At 38.3% G+C, this 17,023-nt stretch overlaps 1 protein-coding gene and 1 non-coding gene across 2 annotated transcripts; one reads left to right on the forward strand and one right to left on the reverse strand.

Annotated features, from left to right (window-relative positions):
- The first annotated feature begins 1,620 nt into the window (after positions 1-1,620).
- LOC18437242 (myosin-G heavy chain-like protein) lies at positions 1,621-13,568 on the forward strand. The gene is made up of 3 exons (XM_088860354.1): positions 1,621-1,741; positions 13,125-13,187; positions 13,276-13,568. Exons 1-3 carry the CDS (start codon positions 1,621-1,623, stop codon positions 13,566-13,568), a joined length of 477 nt encoding a protein of 158 aa, XP_088716480.1.
- A 76-nt stretch (positions 13,569-13,644) lies between these two features.
- LOC18437243 (pentatricopeptide repeat-containing protein At2g13600) lies at positions 13,645-16,059 on the reverse strand. Its single transcript, XR_016050982.1, has one exon. It is a non-coding gene; the product is annotated as a pentatricopeptide repeat-containing protein At2g13600 (transcript).
- Positions 16,060-17,023: the final 964 nt, after the last annotated feature.

Consider the following 17,023-nt stretch of genomic DNA (forward strand, 5'->3'; position numbering starts at 1 on the left):
TTTTTTAAATAGTTTTCTCTCTCTAAAAATTTCAAATACTTTCTCTATCTAAAATTTGATATAGTTTCCCTCTCTAAAATTTTAAGATATTTTTCCTCTCTAGAATTTTAATGTACTTTATCTTTCTAAAATTTAAAATTCGAGATAGTTTTTCTATCTATTTTTTTAAAATAGTTTATCTTTCTAAAAATTTCAAATACTTTCTCTATCTAAAATTTGATATAGTTTATCTTTTTAAAGTTTTAAGATATTTTCTCTCTCTAAAATTTAAATTTTGAGATAGTTTCTCTCTTTAAAAATTTTCAGGTAGTTTCTGTATCGAAAATTTGATATAGTTTCTAATCTCCACAATTTTAAGATGCTCTTTCTCTAAAACTTAAAATTTGAGATAACTTCTCTCTCTAAATATTTTGAGCTATTTCTATCTAAAATTTTTAAGTAGTTCATTCATCTCTATAAAATTTAATATAGTTTTTCTCTTTAAAATTTTAAGATACTTTCTCGCTAAAACTTAAGATTGAGATAGTGTATATCTCTAAAATTTAAATATGATCTCTTTAAAAAATTTGTATATTTTCTCTCTCTAAAAAAATTTGTATACTTTCTCTTTTTAAAATAGTTTAATATAGTTTCCTTTTTTAAAATTTTAATATATTTTAACTCTCTAAAATTTGATATAGTATCTCTCTCTAAATTTTAATATGGTTTCTCTCTCTAAAATTTGATATAATTTCTATCTCTAAAATTTTGATATTTTTTTGTTCTTCAGCAGAAAAATAGGTCATTTCCATGAAATATCAATTCCACCTATTTTGGTAGAATTGAGATTTTTAAAATTTAGGTTTAAAATGAGCATTTATGAATCCGACATAATCTCAATTCTAAATGAAATGTCAATTTCACGCGAACCAAATAGGATTGGACAAGCTTTTTCAGTAAAATTGACTCATAGAAATCTGAATCAAGGAGCCAAACAGGGCCCTAAGCCATCCAATTTGATATCCAATAGCTACGAGTAAATATGACTTCTTGGTCATCATCATCATGCTGGCCTTTTTTCTCAATTAATTAGGTTCGGCTATACGAATCTTGGCTCTATTTAGGATCGGCTATACAAATCTTGATCCGTAATGCTCTATTTAACGCTATATCCTCCGTAAAAACATAATTGCCCGTATCTTTTCAAACTATTCCAATCGAGTCTTGGACCCGTTGGCCTTTTCAATCCTTCAACTCATTTTTTGTTAATAATGACAAATGATCACACGGTCCCTGTGGTGGCATTTATGAAGTAATTGGTGTCTGAGGTTTACATAATTTTAAAAGGGGGTACCTTTTATTTCAGCAGTCCTCCCAATTAATAAGCAGAAAACATTGGGTGGATTATTGAAAACGTATGTGACCAACGTAGCTCCGTCTAAGTATTATCGTCACCACTCCATATTTTATGCCTCACATTTGAAATCTTGAATTGAGTTCGTTATCTGAGAAGGATGCCCACCATTAGAGTTGCAGAGGTGGAAGAAAACCATGGTCCTCAATTTTGCAGCTATTGCTCTCTCTCCTATATCTTTCCATACAAATGTTGGGCTTAGGTGTGTTTTGGGAGATGTGGTAGTAATGGGTCCATTGAACCTCTCTTTAAAACACAGGTTTTTCTTGAAGCCCACAGCTCTAGAGAGACAGTTCACGACTTCTTGTACAGCACAGACAGGAAGCTCAGAAGACTCTGAAAGCACAGGTACTATGATCTTCATTAATGCGTTTTTTTTTCTACTAAGATACTTGACTAAGTGGTTTTTTTTTTTTTTGTTATTTAAGTATCAAATTAAGCAAAGCGTTTCTAAGAAGTGAGAATAATTGTTGTTCTGATTCTTTTACATGACCAATATGCCGTTAAGTTTTGGAGTTAAACAAGATATCATGTTTTAATATTAAATATGGTATGAAAGAGTATAAATCAAAATTTCATTGATGATTGCGATACCTTTGCCAAAGAGCATGACAGATTTATTTACCAGAAATTATTTTGGACAGTTCTCCCACCATGTGCTGGAAAAAAGTGCAAACATAACTTCAATGTGTAATATGTTTACTTTATTTTGGTTTCAGGGTACATAATATTTTTCTATTCTAAATCAGAATTCATTTGCTTGAATAATTACTTGTTCCTTGGTTAGTTTGGATAAAGTGATTAAGAGCAGTGGTGTGTATGGCATCAATTGTATTAAAGACAATGAAATTGCGACAGTGATGGTTGACAATGATTGAAGTTGAACGTCTTGGCAGTAGAGGAGGTGGAGATTGAGATGAATTCGTCTTAAAGTGACATGCACTGATGAGTAATGGCTGTTGTTGGTTTAAAGAATTGTAGTTCTCTAGGAGGCCTCTTTCTCCAAAAGGAACATAACTTCAAATGATGTTTCTTGGATGCCTAGGCCAAATATGCTCCGCGCATCCTGAGCACGGCATGTTTACCTTTCTGCTAGTGGAGTTTGGGCTCTTGACACATCCATTTGTACTTTTTGCAATGGAGTAGTGAAGCTTTTATGGGTTCTGGTGTCTGTAGGCAGTAAAGATTTGAGGTAGAGACTGTTCCTTATATTTGACTGCTATGGAAGTGCTTGTTGAGAAGTTCTTGTGACTCGTTATCTGGAGACCCCTCTGGGATGAAATTATTGGTAGGCTTGGGAGGAAATAGGTGCCAGTGGACTTTTAATTAGGGGTCCTTCATGTCTAGGCAAGGCCTTTGATGGCTTCTGCCTTTTGCATCGTTTAAAAGAAGTGTGGCTGTGTTATGTGTCTACTAGTATGTCATAATCCTTCCGTTTGTCATGGGCGTGTGGATTTGCCCTAATGGAAGATGTGTTGACTGAATAATCAACTGTTTTGAGATAAGATGTGCATAATTCTAATTTCCTTTAAGTTGGTGGTTGTTAAATCATCCTTTTTTGGGTTGCTTATGTTGAGGATGTTAGTTGTTTTTTATGTAAATGTAAGCATTCAAAGTTGAATTTATTCTTCAGACTTCAGGGATAAGCAGTGTACTGCTCTTATGTGTGTCATGCTTCACATATAGCAGCTACAACTCTCAATTGTGAAAACATTAGAGAACAAAGCAATACAAAGAGAAAGGAAAAAAGAAAAGAATTGCAAGGTTAGTATGGTGCTCGCATAATAACTATTGATTTTAAATTGTACATTACTTAAAATGTCTTATTCTTGAAACTATGTGTGTGGATCCAATATGGAAAATCTGGAACTCACACTTCAATTGCTTAAGATGCTATAATTTAAAACTTCTTACATAAAGTTGAGAATATTAGTAGGACCAAATATGTAATGCTAAAGCTTACCAATCGAAAGCAATCATATAATGGGGTGTTGCACAATAAGGTACAAACTCACAAGCAGAGAGAAAAAATGCTTGCCTACCCATTGATAGACAAAGTGCGATCTTGCTGTCCCCCTTAGAGAGAAAGAAGATCAGTCCCCATCCATTGAAAGAAAAAAAGAAGTGTAGACTTGCTGCCTACAAGTAGGGAGAGGAGAAAAACACTTGTTTGTCCACTAGCATGTTGTGGACAGAGAGAGCGTGATAATTGTTGCCAAGAGACCTTGACCTATTCTGAGAGGAGCTTGCAATAAGGAAAAGAAGAGCATGTGACTGTATCCAGTTCCTTTTGGAGGATCTCAATATCTAAAACTAGGAATTGGGCAATAGGAAATCTATCATGCCCCACCAAAATTCGGGATTGTGGGCAGTCATGAATGGCAACAAAATGGTTTTATTTTAGTAAACAAGCAAGATAAATAGTTGCTAAAAGATAGCATAAACATGCAGCTGCTACTGTGGCAGACGTATATGAGTGCTAGTATAGTGCATGCTGTGCTTGTGTTTCTCTTGCACTGACATGTTCATAGACAATATATACCCATTATAACCCATATTTGATGATTTGTTGGAAATTGTAGCCTCCTCAGGCCCTTTTATAGGAAATCCATTCATGGTGGACTCAACCATTTTTGTGTATATGCAAATTTCCACGATTTTGTCCTGAGAAATATCCTATACACAGATCCAAAATATTTCTAAGTCATTAGAGGCCTAAATCAAATAAATCACAATGGGAGTTTTAATTGCGAGGGCATTGCTAATAAAATTCACTACCTGTTTTTATGAGTAAAGGCTGCAATTACACTTCTGGATCTCAACTTCTATAAGCTATAAATTTCAAAGGTTTATTCTTAGATGTGGAGCCTCTATTAAAGGAGGTCTTCCTTTAGGAATGTTAGAAAGGAGAGTGATGATTTGGCCACTGTCAATTTTTCACATCCTGTGGGGTTTGGGCGAGAGGGTTTGAATTAGCACTTCAGGCTCCTTATGTTGTTCAGGACAGATCCTAGCGAGCAATCCTATTTTCGTTTTATACATTATTGTCTCTGTCATTGTTGTATTTGATTCCATGGACCTACAAATGGTGTCAGAGCTAGGTTGAGCCTGGTATTTTGAGATGACTGGGGTAGTGCTTGTATCACTCAAATCTGAGTTGTAGTAAAAGAGTGGGACATGAATGTCCTTGTTTCAAAACTTTTCGTATGATTATTGGAAAAGGGTATATTGATTCTTTTTCAATTGCGTAGTATTTGTTTATTTTTTTATGGGTTTACCATTGTATTTTCAAGTTATTATGTCTGCTTTAAAGATTTGGTGGTAAACAGAGAAGAAACTAATTGTCTATGAGTATGCATCAATCTTCATCAATGTATTTTGGTATCAAACGGTTGATGGAATATGAGGACCCAAGGTTTAAAAAAAGAAGATCTGGATCGGAATTGCCCAATCCAGATTGCTAATTAGTGGGACAGGTCCGATTCCCACCAAATATCGGGAACCGGCCAGTTCCCACTACGAAGCGCTTGGTTCTGACCGGTTCTCTGACGGATCTAGCCGGTTTTCTGATGGATCTGGCCGGTTATTTAAGAGAATTGGCTAAAACTGGCTCCACCTTTTGTTTTTAAATTTTTTTTCAATTTCTTTTGTTTTCAATTTTTTTTTAAAATTTTTTTTGTTAATTGATTCACTCGGCTGGGTCGCCGATTTGGACCACCAATCTGCTGATTTGGACTACCTCTACGGACATTCCACACTCCATTTTGCTTAAACAGGCATGCCCACGCATCGGTGGAATTGATCCTCATGATCAGCCACCAATTTACCTGCTACATGTATACATGCTTTTGTATTTGGGTATTGCCATCTAAGAAAATTAACATTTTTGACTCATTGGAAACGAGTACTCATCTTAAGAGAGAGAGTTTTAGGCAATTATTAAGAATTTCATGACAAGTTAAAGAATAACCAACACTTGTAAGCAACACTTGTAAGTTGCTTTCTTTAGTAATTCATTTTTCTAACATGCTAGATAACCAAACCATTATCTTTCATGTTGAAAGAAAAAGCAATCTTGGTCAACACCCTCAAACTTCACAATTACTCTTTTGTAATTCTAAATCATCATGAATTTCTCCATGATTCTTGAATTCTTCAGGATGGATGCTTAAGTTTTGTCCTTCTGCAATAGCCTTTCTACTGGCCTCCCCTTTTACATTGTTATAAACTAATTTAATAGAGGGAAATTTATAGAAGTTGTACTCTTTGAAGTTCAAAGTCAGGAGCTAGACTTGCTAAGAAGTAAAAGATCCTTCATTGCTTGGCCTGTTTTTAATTTCATCAAGTGGGATTAATAGGCGGATAGTAGTCTAGTTCTTCCTGCTTATGCCTTAGTATCCCAAAGTACTCTTCCACGTTCATGTCTCCTTGTTGCAAATTCCCCATGTCACGATGCATTTGATAAATCCTAGTCATATCATCTCATTCTGAGTATGTCTTGGCTACTACCTCCTAGGAAACAACAGACCTCTGTTGATGCTTGGTTGCATGGAATGAAGGAGCCATGCCATTACTGGCAAGTTCTCACTTTCCCATTCATCATCAGATGGATCATTTATGCGAGGCTCTTTCATTTGGGATTAATAGGTGGATAGTGGTCTAGTTCTTCTTGCATATGCCATAGTATCCATAGTGCTCTTCCACGGTCATTTCGCCTTGTTGCAAATTCCCCATGTCATGATGCATTTGACAAATTCCCCTTGTCATGATGCATTTGATAAATCCTAGCCATATCATCTCGTTGTTAGTATGTCTTGGCTACTGCCTCCTGTATATCGTTTGCAGTCCGAAGAAACAACGGACCTCTGCTAATGCTTGGCTGCATGGAATGAAGGAGCCATGCCATTATTGTCAAGTTCTCACTTTCCCATTCATCATCAGATGCATCATTTGTGTGAGGCTCTTTCACTTTTCTTGTGATATAACCTAATTTTCTCTGGCTTCCTATAAATATTCTGGCAGTTGGGGACCATTCTAAGTAGTTTGTCCTATCTAAGTTAATTGTAGTGATCATTAATATTTGGTGGTTAGATTGATTGCTTCCCAAAAAAATATTTTGATTGATTTATGACATTTACCTTCTATCAAACTCGAAACCCTAAGTTCGATGTACTAATTCCTTATTTTTAAAGTTTACAAAGATCCCTGTTTCTAGTTTCCTTGGGCAATAACTGTATAAATATATTTATGGGATTTTTGTGTGGGTAAAAAAAGAAACATCCAGAGTTTTTTTTGGAAATGAAAAGAGTTTACAATACATATTGGTAAGACTTAGTTATTGGTAAAGGAAAAGTGAGATGATCATGCTGGAAATGTAATGTTGCTGAAAATATAAGATTGCTGGAATACGGGGTTGCTGAAATTGAAAGGAGTTTGGGATAAAGGATTACTTATTAGTAAAGGAAAGCGAGATGATCATTCTGAAAATACGAGGTTGCTGATACACCACAGCGGCACAGCTTCAAGCCTATGATGGAAGAAAGGTCATGATTTTAGGGTCACTAGAGGTAATGGGTATCATAGGGTTTCAGGCCCTGCTACCATGTTACGATTGAGAGAGAAGATAAAGTAATATTCATACACAATATAAAGTAATTATAGATGTTTTTTCACTCATGTACAAATCATGGGGCAATGTGCTCTCTGTGTACACAAATCCCCATGGGGGTTACAATACATGTTGGTCAACATACAAAGGAGTTACAACTACTATGCATGACTGTTACAGCAAGAAAATCACCCAGATATAATAATTGTTATAGCAGAAAAATCACCCGAATATAGTAAGATATTATACACATTATCGCCACATGCAGGATTCAATAATAGACATTATCATCATCATCTACACCTTATGCCAACTGTTTGGGGTCGTCTATATGAATCCTTTTCCGCCATTTTGCTTATAGGTTACAGGATTCATGACAAGATTTGACAAAGTTTTAGACTGGTTGTTTTACCTAACACAATCCTCCTTCTTTACCCGGGCTTGGGATTGCCATGACTGGCTTGGGTCCATAATGGACACGAGTCCCATAATAATTATCGTAGGCTTCTTAAATGTGTGTGGGGCCCATAACAGTCACTACAAGATTTCTTGAAATGGGAGACCCACGTGGGCTCCATGCCTTATTTAGAGGATTTAGTGGACCCCATGCCAAACTGCTTTGAGCATTTGACCCCTACATGGTATCCCATTGCTAGTGGGGTCCAAATAGTTCAAAAATCAAAACATTTGGGCCCCACATGGACACTCCAAGTATTCCACAAGGGCCCTTATGTTGGCCACTAAATCTCCTACATAGATTCTCTTGTATAACAAATCTCATTGTCTTCATCATCATCATAGCCTTTTCCCGATTAATTGGGGTCGGCTACATGAATCCTGGTCTGCCATTCTGCTCTATTAAAGGCCATACCCTCAGTGAGGCCATAAGTCCCCATATCTTTTCGGACTACTTCCAACCACATCTTTTGGTCTACCCCTTGTCCTGTTTAGCCATTCCACTTGAACTAACTCGTACCTCCTAATAGGTGTTGTACTTGGTTGGTGCCACACATGGCCAGCCCACGTAAGTCTACTCACTCTCATCTTATCGCCTATTGATGCCACACCTAAATTCTCACGAATGGATTCATTTTGAATTCTATCCCTTCTTGTCATGCCACTCATCCATCTCAAGATCTTCATCTCCGCTACACTCATCTATGGGTATATTGTTTTTTATCTACCCAACATTCCTCCCCATAGAGCAAAGTTGGTCTCACAGCTATCATGTAGAACTTGCCCTTATTATAATAAAAATAAAGATCTTTGTTTAGAGGAATGATTTCATGTAACGGTTGTATAGTGATATAATGAAATAATCTTCAAAAACCATGTTAGTACTATTTGTTTGACTCCAATTTTTAAACATGTTAGTGCTATTTGTTTGACTCCAATTTTTAAATATACACTCTTTTCATTCCAATGAACAATCACCAAAAAAATAAAATTTGAAAACATACCCTACAAAGTATTTGTTTAGCACAATTAACATAAGCCGTCCATTTTGTTAAGATGCTTAAATCTAGGCCTTAAAAGGATTTTTTTTCCCTTTCAAAATTTTTAGATATCTTTGTTATCATTAGATAAAAATGTTGAATTGAATTTTATTTTTTTGGAAATTGACCATTGGGATGAAGAGAGGGTATGTGCAATTTTTGGGGTCATACAAATGCTATAAACATGGTTTTCTAAAAGTGTGGTTTCATTATTTTACTATACAACCGTTACATGAAATCATTCCCCCTTTGTTTCAAATAAAATAGGTCTATATTTGAAATACAAAACCAATTACACAAAAAACAAAGTGGCTAACTGGAGAAAATAAAACAAGTTTATTTTCTTGAAAACCCTTTGGAAAAGCCTCTTAAAGAAGCTTTAGAAAATAGTGCTAGCATTGAGACCAAAACCTCTCCTTGGGGCTCCATGACTACATATGACCTCATCTAAACCCTAAACTAATCAAATAGACCCATGACCCACAAGTCTCCTATGCAAGGGGCTCATAATTGTCCTATCGAAGCTGGCCAAGGCATGGAAGTGCCACAATCAACAAATAGTCAGTTTCCAGTTGCACTATACAAAGGCAAATTTAGGGTCCTATGCACAAACCACGAATATTTATACAGGAGTTCCAAGGTTTCCTCCTTGTACAGTGCAATCTTTCTCAGAGATATGCATGTTAAATGGTCATAATGAGCCAACAAACTCCAAGATCACACAGATCTAAGGCAACACATTCTGTGTAGGAATCCATTGCCGAGGTTTCTAGGCACTTGTCCTCACAAGCTCCTTTGCATCCTACACCATAAGAGCCTCTTTCATCTCCTGGCCACGAATAATACCTACTAGCCTGGCTATGCTGACCTCGACAAGGTACCCGTTGCAATGCGCATCATGGGACCAACCACGAACAGCCCAGGGTGTGGGTTCACTCATCTACCTAATGATTAGTTGCTTGCCAAGGCGAGAGTGATGGAGCCCTCCATGTACTAGATAGGGCCCGGTTCCCTGCTCATGCCCTGCTGTACCCATGAAGAGCGACACTCCCCTCAAATTGAGAGTAATCGGTATCACATAAAAACGTGAGGAATGCCCACAGGACAGTTGTTGCTCCTTGACTGTCCCTAAACATTCCCCCTGTACCTGAGTTACTAGGGTTACTGAAAGAGCAAATTTTGAAATTTAGTTTGATGGTGCCATTTTTATGAGAGATCTAGTGGGAAGATTGATTGGATGGGGTTTCAATTTAACCTGATAACGGTCCCCCAGTGCAGTGAGATGTCCAAGGTGGAGACTGGAGAGGCCTTTGAATCCTGTAAACAATATTGCCCAAGCTAGTCGCCAAACTCTTAGCAGTTTAGTTTTGCAGATCATGGTTTATGGTCCCATTTTTAAGGGCGACCCAGTGGTTGATGGTGCTGTTTCTAGAGCGACCCACTGGGATGATTGACTAGATGGTTTCGATTTGATCTGTTATAGTTCCCCGGTGCAGTAAGGAGTCCAAGGTGGAGAGGCCTTTGAAACCTTTCCACATTTTTGCGCAACTTAATTCCCAAAACCTTGGCAGTAGATTAAAGCTCAATTAACCAGGCGAACTCTATTTTCCTCCAGCCCATACTAGAGAAAATTTGTCATTAAAAAAGTCCAACTTGTGGACTATCATTAGGGGCATTTGGAAGAAGGAAGATTGAACACTGATGTGCTAGATAATGTGGCCTTCATGAGAGTTCATCTTCTTGTCAATGATAGAAATCGACCTTTCCAAGACGAAATTGTTACTCCCTGACCGTCTTAACAGGCCCCCTTAACCTGAGGTACCAGGGTTGCTGAAATAGCTACCGTCGAAATTTAGTTTGATGGTGCCTATTCAGGAGCGACCCAGTGGGAAGATTGATTGGCTGGGTTTCAGTTTGACCTTTTTACAGTCCCTCAGTGCAGTAAAAAAGTACAAAGGTGGAGAGGCCCATGAAACCTTTCCACAGTATTACCCAACCTAATCCCCAAATCCTCTGCAGTTTTGGTTTTGTAGATCGTAGCCCAAGTAATCCCGTGAACTTTGTTTTCTCCTACAGCTCCAGACCAGTGAAAATCCCTCATTAAGTGCTCCAACTTTTTGACTGTCATTATGGGCATTTGGAAGAAGGAAAGATTGAACACCATTGTACTAGATAATGTTGCCTTCATGAGAGTCAGCCTTCCTGCCAATGGTAGAAAACAACCTTTCCAACAGGCAAGGCTCCTCTTGAATCTTTCAACCGCCACGTCTCACTGTCGTTTCTAGGGCGTACCTATGCACAAGTGCATGCTAAGGTACTTGCTTGTTGTTGACGCCTCAACCCAATTCTTTTAGCTTGGTTTGAGACTGTGAGGTTACCATCCCCAATGCTCATTAGTCTGGTGTGGTCATACTGACTTTGAGGCACATAGACAGCTCAAAGCAGACGACAAACAGCTCTAATGTCTTCCTGCTGGGGGAGCATGTCGCAAATGCAAATGTATTGTCAGCATCATGTAAGTGCGATATGGAGGGGCCTCTACTCGATGATCTGAAGCCTTAGAGGCAGTTTAAGTCATTCAGTTTGGAAATAGACCTGCTAAAAACCTTGGTCTGAAAATCTCGATTCCGTTTTGGAATCACATGTATCACATGTTTCCTAATCATGGAATCGTTGTCCGTACGATTTGGAGTTACGAATCCTGATTCGCACTATATCGGAATCGCAATCTAATAAAATAGGAATCGTGTTTCTTATTTGTAAGAATCAATGTCCCTTCATGTTGGATTCAAGTTTCATACCTATATGGAATCGCACTTGACCCCACATAGTTAAGTGGATCTTGGAATCGCGATCCGATGAGATTGGAATCGTGATTCTTAAAAATATAGAAATGTGAGTCCTAAAATTATGGAATCGTTGTCTCCATAAACTTGGAATCAAGATTCTCAGCATTTAGGAATCGAGATTCTCCCCATATTGGAATTGCGCACCAATCCCCTCCGATATGTGAGAAGTATTTAGAAAATATTTAAATTTTATCATTATTACAAGATTGAATTTTGGTTTGTATATATTTAGTCCAATTACCAATGTCAACATTTGTGATATCTTTGTCAATAATCCCATACAATGGACTCAGTCTATCAACAACCCTTCACCTACAAGGCTTGGAGCTCGTCTACAGCGTACAACTAGTAAGACCAAGGGCGAGCTTCCTCTAGCTCCTTTCCTTGCATTATAAAATAAGCAGAGGACAGAGAAATTCTTCTTTGTTAAATGTAGTTTTGACTTTTGAAAATTGAGTTATTCAATTTTAAGTCAATTTTTGATGTTTAATGATTAATTTAATCTAAAACACCATAGGGCACTTAACTCATATGCTTATCCACTTATTCTACTTGAAGAAAAGCAGTGGTAGCATATCTTGTTACCCATCACATATTAAATAATATTACATTAGTACCCACATCATTTAGCAAAAATTATTAAATTTGAAGTAACAAATTTTTTTAGTAATATTTATTCTTGGTAAGAGTTGTTAAAAATTATGGAATTCGAATACAAGGATAGATATTCCTAAAAATTTCAAATCAACAACATGGATTCGCAATTCCTAAAAATTTGGAATCAACGTTTCGCACAAGTTGAATCGTATTGTTGTGTAGCTAAGAATCACGATGTCTGAATCTTGATTTCAAACAACATGGATTCACAATTCCTAAAAATTTGGAATCGATGTTTCGCATGGGCAGAATCTCATTGTTGTGTAGCTAAGAATCACAAAGCCCGCGATATGGAATCTTGATTCTAGACTTCCAGGAACCAAGATTCATAAACTAAATTAAATCGCGTTTCGAGAAACTTGGAAACGTGATTCCTTTTTTTCAGAATCAAGTTTCGTCCTGGGAAATGCGGAATCGAGATTCCGAAACGGAATCGCTACGCTAGTGAGTGATTCGGGTAACTGTAGTTCTAACCAATAATGCGTAACAAGTCTTTTGTCTGGATATCTCGGCATTCTGTGTTTGTACCACATACAGGAGATCAGACTGGAATGATAGGACGGACTAGTGTAAATAGGATCTAATGAGTGTAAAAATATTTCCTTTTCTCCTTTGTTCTGAGTGGTTATCAGCATGTTAAGAAGTTCATCTTGAGGAGGAGTAACCTCAAGAAGAACAGCTTCACAATGGCTGAATGCCTGAATACAGTTGATGTAAAAGTGGGACTGTTCCTATAGATCCAAAATCAAGACCATGCCTCTGCTAGCTATCCTGCATGCTTCCAGATCTCTTTCCTTTAAACACCATAACTGGTCCTTCTAGTACTTGGTGGAGTTCCTGTCTTTTTTTTTAAAAAAACAGCATGGAGTCCTTGACCTTATCTTGCTTTCATACACACACACACAGGTTTAGATGATTTTGTAAAATTCCTTATATCCACTCCTTGCTCCTTTCAATTTCAAATTTCCTCCCATAAAGCCAGTATTTCAATTTAAAAAATCATCAGGTGAATAACGTTTCTACCTTGTTCAATTCAGTAGAATCTAAGAGTTCATGTAGATTCCAAAGGAATTCAATGTACATTTATTTAAGCTGATCTCTTGTTCAAACATCTTAAACAGGGTCTTCTGCACGTGCTCAACTGGATCTCTTGGAACAACTGACATCTACCAGCTCTCCTGATGGTTGTGATTGTCTCTTCTTCTATCTCTAATTTCCTCTTGCTTCTTTTCAAAAACTTATTTTCTACTCACAAATCCATCTCAATTCCAGGTTATGAGAGCAATAGAGGTTCCACGAGCCCAACCATTCGGGAGCAGCTTGCTCAACTGGTCGAGAATGAAATTGGTGAATTCAGTCTTCCCTTGGGCAAGAAGCTGAGAAGGAGCATAAAGACCTTAACCACTTCACAGAAGAGAAACATCAGGAGACAGGCTTACTTAGACAAAGTCTCACAGAGAAATGACACTATTTTCTTCGCCACCATTGCTTTCTTTGTCATTGTTCCTCCCCTCCTCATATTAGCAGTGGCTATTCTGACTGGTTATGTCCAGCTCCTTCCATAAGTGTGTGGGTTTGTGTGTGTGTGTATATAAATATCCTTAACTGGTTATGTCCATGTCCTTTCATTACTGTGTGTACCTAGTAAGTCAAATATTCATCTGAATCCATATCAATTACACAAAAACCTAGCTCTGGCGCATACCCCTCTTCCTTAATATTAATATAAAGATCCGATAGTGCTGCAAGGATAGAGTCTCTTTGTGGGTGAGATCTATCTCCAGCTAAAAACAGTTGTTTGTACCCTCGAATCTCAATCCAACTACACCCTGGCTTCTTCTGCAATTGTTGCCCCTTCATTGCTGTCCTAACTCTTGCTGCGTCTTCCCACATGCCAGCTCCTGCAAATATATTAGAGAGAGTTGCATAGGTCCCAGAGCTATCGGGATTCAATTCAAGTATTTTCTCAGCTGCTTGTCTTCCAAGCTCTGGATCACTATGGAGTTGACAGGCTCCAAGCAATGCTCCCCACACAACAGAATCTGGTTCAAAGGGCATGTCTTTGATCAATGTCATGGCATCTTTCAAATGGCCTGCTCGTCCAAGAAGGTCAACCATGCAAGCATAGTGGTCTCTTCTAGGGTTTAAGCCATGGTCTCTGCTCATTGACTCGAAGTATTCTCGACCTTTTTCAACTTCTCCAATATAACTACAAGCTGAGAGGATACTCACATAGGTTACGTGATTGGGTTCAATACCTGATTTAAGCATCTCATTAAAGAATTCCAATACATGGTTTCCTTGCCCATTCTGAGCATACCCTGTAATCAGTGTGTTCCATGATATCGTATCGGGTTCCTCCAAATTATTGAAGATTTGTTCTGCATTTTGCAGACTTCCACATTTACTGTAGGCTGCCATTAGAGCATTGGTGACCCCTTTGTCTGAGTCGTATGCTCTATGTATGGTGATTGCGTGTATGGTTGAGGCTTGATGCAATGCCCCAATGGCTGCACATGCAGTGAGAGCACAGTTATAGGTGAAGTTGTCTGGTCTAATACCTGACTGCTCCATCTTGTAGAATAGGGTTAGGGCATCTTCAGCCCCTGATAATGGGTCTTTTGTATAAGTTACAGTTATGCTGGTCTCTGACATTGGGTCCACTGTTATCTTTCCAGCTTGAAGATATCCTGATATCATAGTGTTCCAAGAGATTAGGTTTTGTTGGGGCATGCTTTCGAAGGTCTGGCGAGCTTCTTCTATCCTCTGATTTGTTAAGTAAGCTGAAACCATGGCTGTCCAAGAGACCACATCATGTCGAGGCATGCTCTGAAACACCATGTATGCATTGTTCATGCATCGTTGCTCACCATACATGGTGACTAGGCAATTTCCAATAGATATATCTACCTCAAAACCCATCTTAATTGCAAACCCATGAAGCCCAAACCCAGTTTTGTTCTTACCTGAACAGCTGTTTAGGAGGCTTGATAATGTGTGCTCATTGGGCCTTACTCCAGCCTTTATCATATCGGATAATAGAGAGAAAGCTTCAGTTTTGAGCTCATTCTGCACATATGCAGAGACCATAATGTTATATGAAATTACATTTTTCTTAGGCATCTCTTGAAATAGAGAAGCTGCCTCTGTGATGTATCCATTCTGAGTGTAAGCCCCTACTAAAACTGACCACGAGACCACATTATGCTCAGAGGCTTCGAAAGATTTGTGGGCGCTAATGATATCGCCAAATTTAGCATGCATTTCAATAATGGCAGTCCCTACGTGCGCATCAGCCTCTGTTCCAGATTTTATCAGATATGATTGGATTTGTTTGCCTGTCTCAATGGTCTGAAGGCCTGCACATGCCTTGAGAACAGACACAAAGCTTGACTGGTTTGGTTTTTCTCTTTCTTTAAGCATCTTGACAAACTTGGCCAAAGCACTGATGTTATCTCCTTCTTGTTGGTACCCCCCTATCATGGCATTCCATGAGACCACATTTCTCTGAGGCATCTCATTGAAAAGTTTCATGGCTGCTTCTGTTTTGCCATTTTGGGCATAACCTGAAACCATTGCTGTCCATGAATACACGTCTCTCTGTGTTATCGCTTCAAAGACTCGTTCAGCATCATCCATGCACGCACATTTTGAATACATATTGATCAGAGAATTACTGACTGTTACGTCTAAAACAAACCCTTTTTTGACTATAAAACCATGAATTTGCTTGCCTTCCTCTAGTGCATTGAGATTTGCAGAGATGGTTAGGACATTAGAGACAGTAAACTCATCTGGGTCCAATCTAGAAGCCTGCAACTCCCTGAAAAGTGCTAGCCCTTCATGGTAGTTTTGGTTCAGAGAATACGCAGAAATCATGGCATTCCAACATTTTATATTTCTCTCCGTAATCCCATCGAAAGTTTTTTGTGCATCTTCGAACCTCTTGTGCTTTGAATAACCAGCTATCATGGCTGAGTTCACTATTGGGTTTCTTTGATGCATGTTATCGAACACTAGAGATGCATTGAGTAGAGAGTTACACTTCACATACATTATTACGAGGGTAGTTTCTATGGATGTGTGAGAGTTGAGGCCAGCCTTGATGGCATGTCCATGAAGAATCATGCCTCTATCTAGTGATCTTATGCTGGTGCATGCCCTCAAGAGTCTTATCATGGGACCTATCTCCATTGATGGGCTCTATTTTCCGTTCTCTTGGAAGCATGATCCAGGAATGTCATGCTTTACTGCATTGCATCAGTAAGCTGTCCATCTCTCTCTCATTGTTATGGATGTGCACACTGAGATATGCATCTAATCATGCCGTCAATAATTTAAGATTTGGGTTTGGGTCAATATGATAGCAGCTGATTTCCGTTTGATGGGACTTCAATGGTTATCACTGTCCGTTTGATGGGACTTCAATAGTTCTGTCCGTTTGATGGATTTTGCGATAGAGAAAGAATGGGTCCAGAAGAGCAAGAGACGACCCTAACCGTAGCGTCTGTCCTTTCAATGGGTAAGGTTCACTGGACAGTTGTATTTATAGAAGTGAAAACATTTGCTGCTCCTGTGGGAGCATGTTGTGCACTTGCTCCCTTGGACATATTTCAATCCTGGAGTATCTTTTCGGCCCCAAGTTTTGAGATGTAACATCTAGGACCTAGCAACCAACCTCAAAGACAAAATTTGAATCTCACTACCAAAAAACTGAAGTATCCCAAGATTGAACCTGAACTGTCTAATTTTTGGAGAGGAAGATTGATGTCTTCGAGAACTCATAATCTATTTTTTTGCTTTGTTGCACAGGGTGTGGGAATGGGGTTGGGGCATCGGTCTTTAGGAGGGGGCATGTCATATTCCACTCCCTATTCCCACAGTTAACATATTAGGGGAAAAAAATGGAGTTGTACAGTATGGTCCAACGGGAGCATGCTAAACGTGCTCTCGATATAAAAAAAGGACTCTGACTATAATTTACTTATCCCACATGCGAATATGCGTAGAGTCGTCTGGT

The sequence above is a fragment of the Amborella trichopoda genome, chromosome 3, assembly GCF_054954075.1.
Source record: "Amborella trichopoda isolate Santa Cruz 75 chromosome 3, AtrichopodaSantaCruz75HAP2 v2.0, whole genome shotgun sequence".
Taxonomy (NCBI): Eukaryota; Viridiplantae; Streptophyta; class Magnoliopsida; order Amborellales; family Amborellaceae; genus Amborella; species Amborella trichopoda.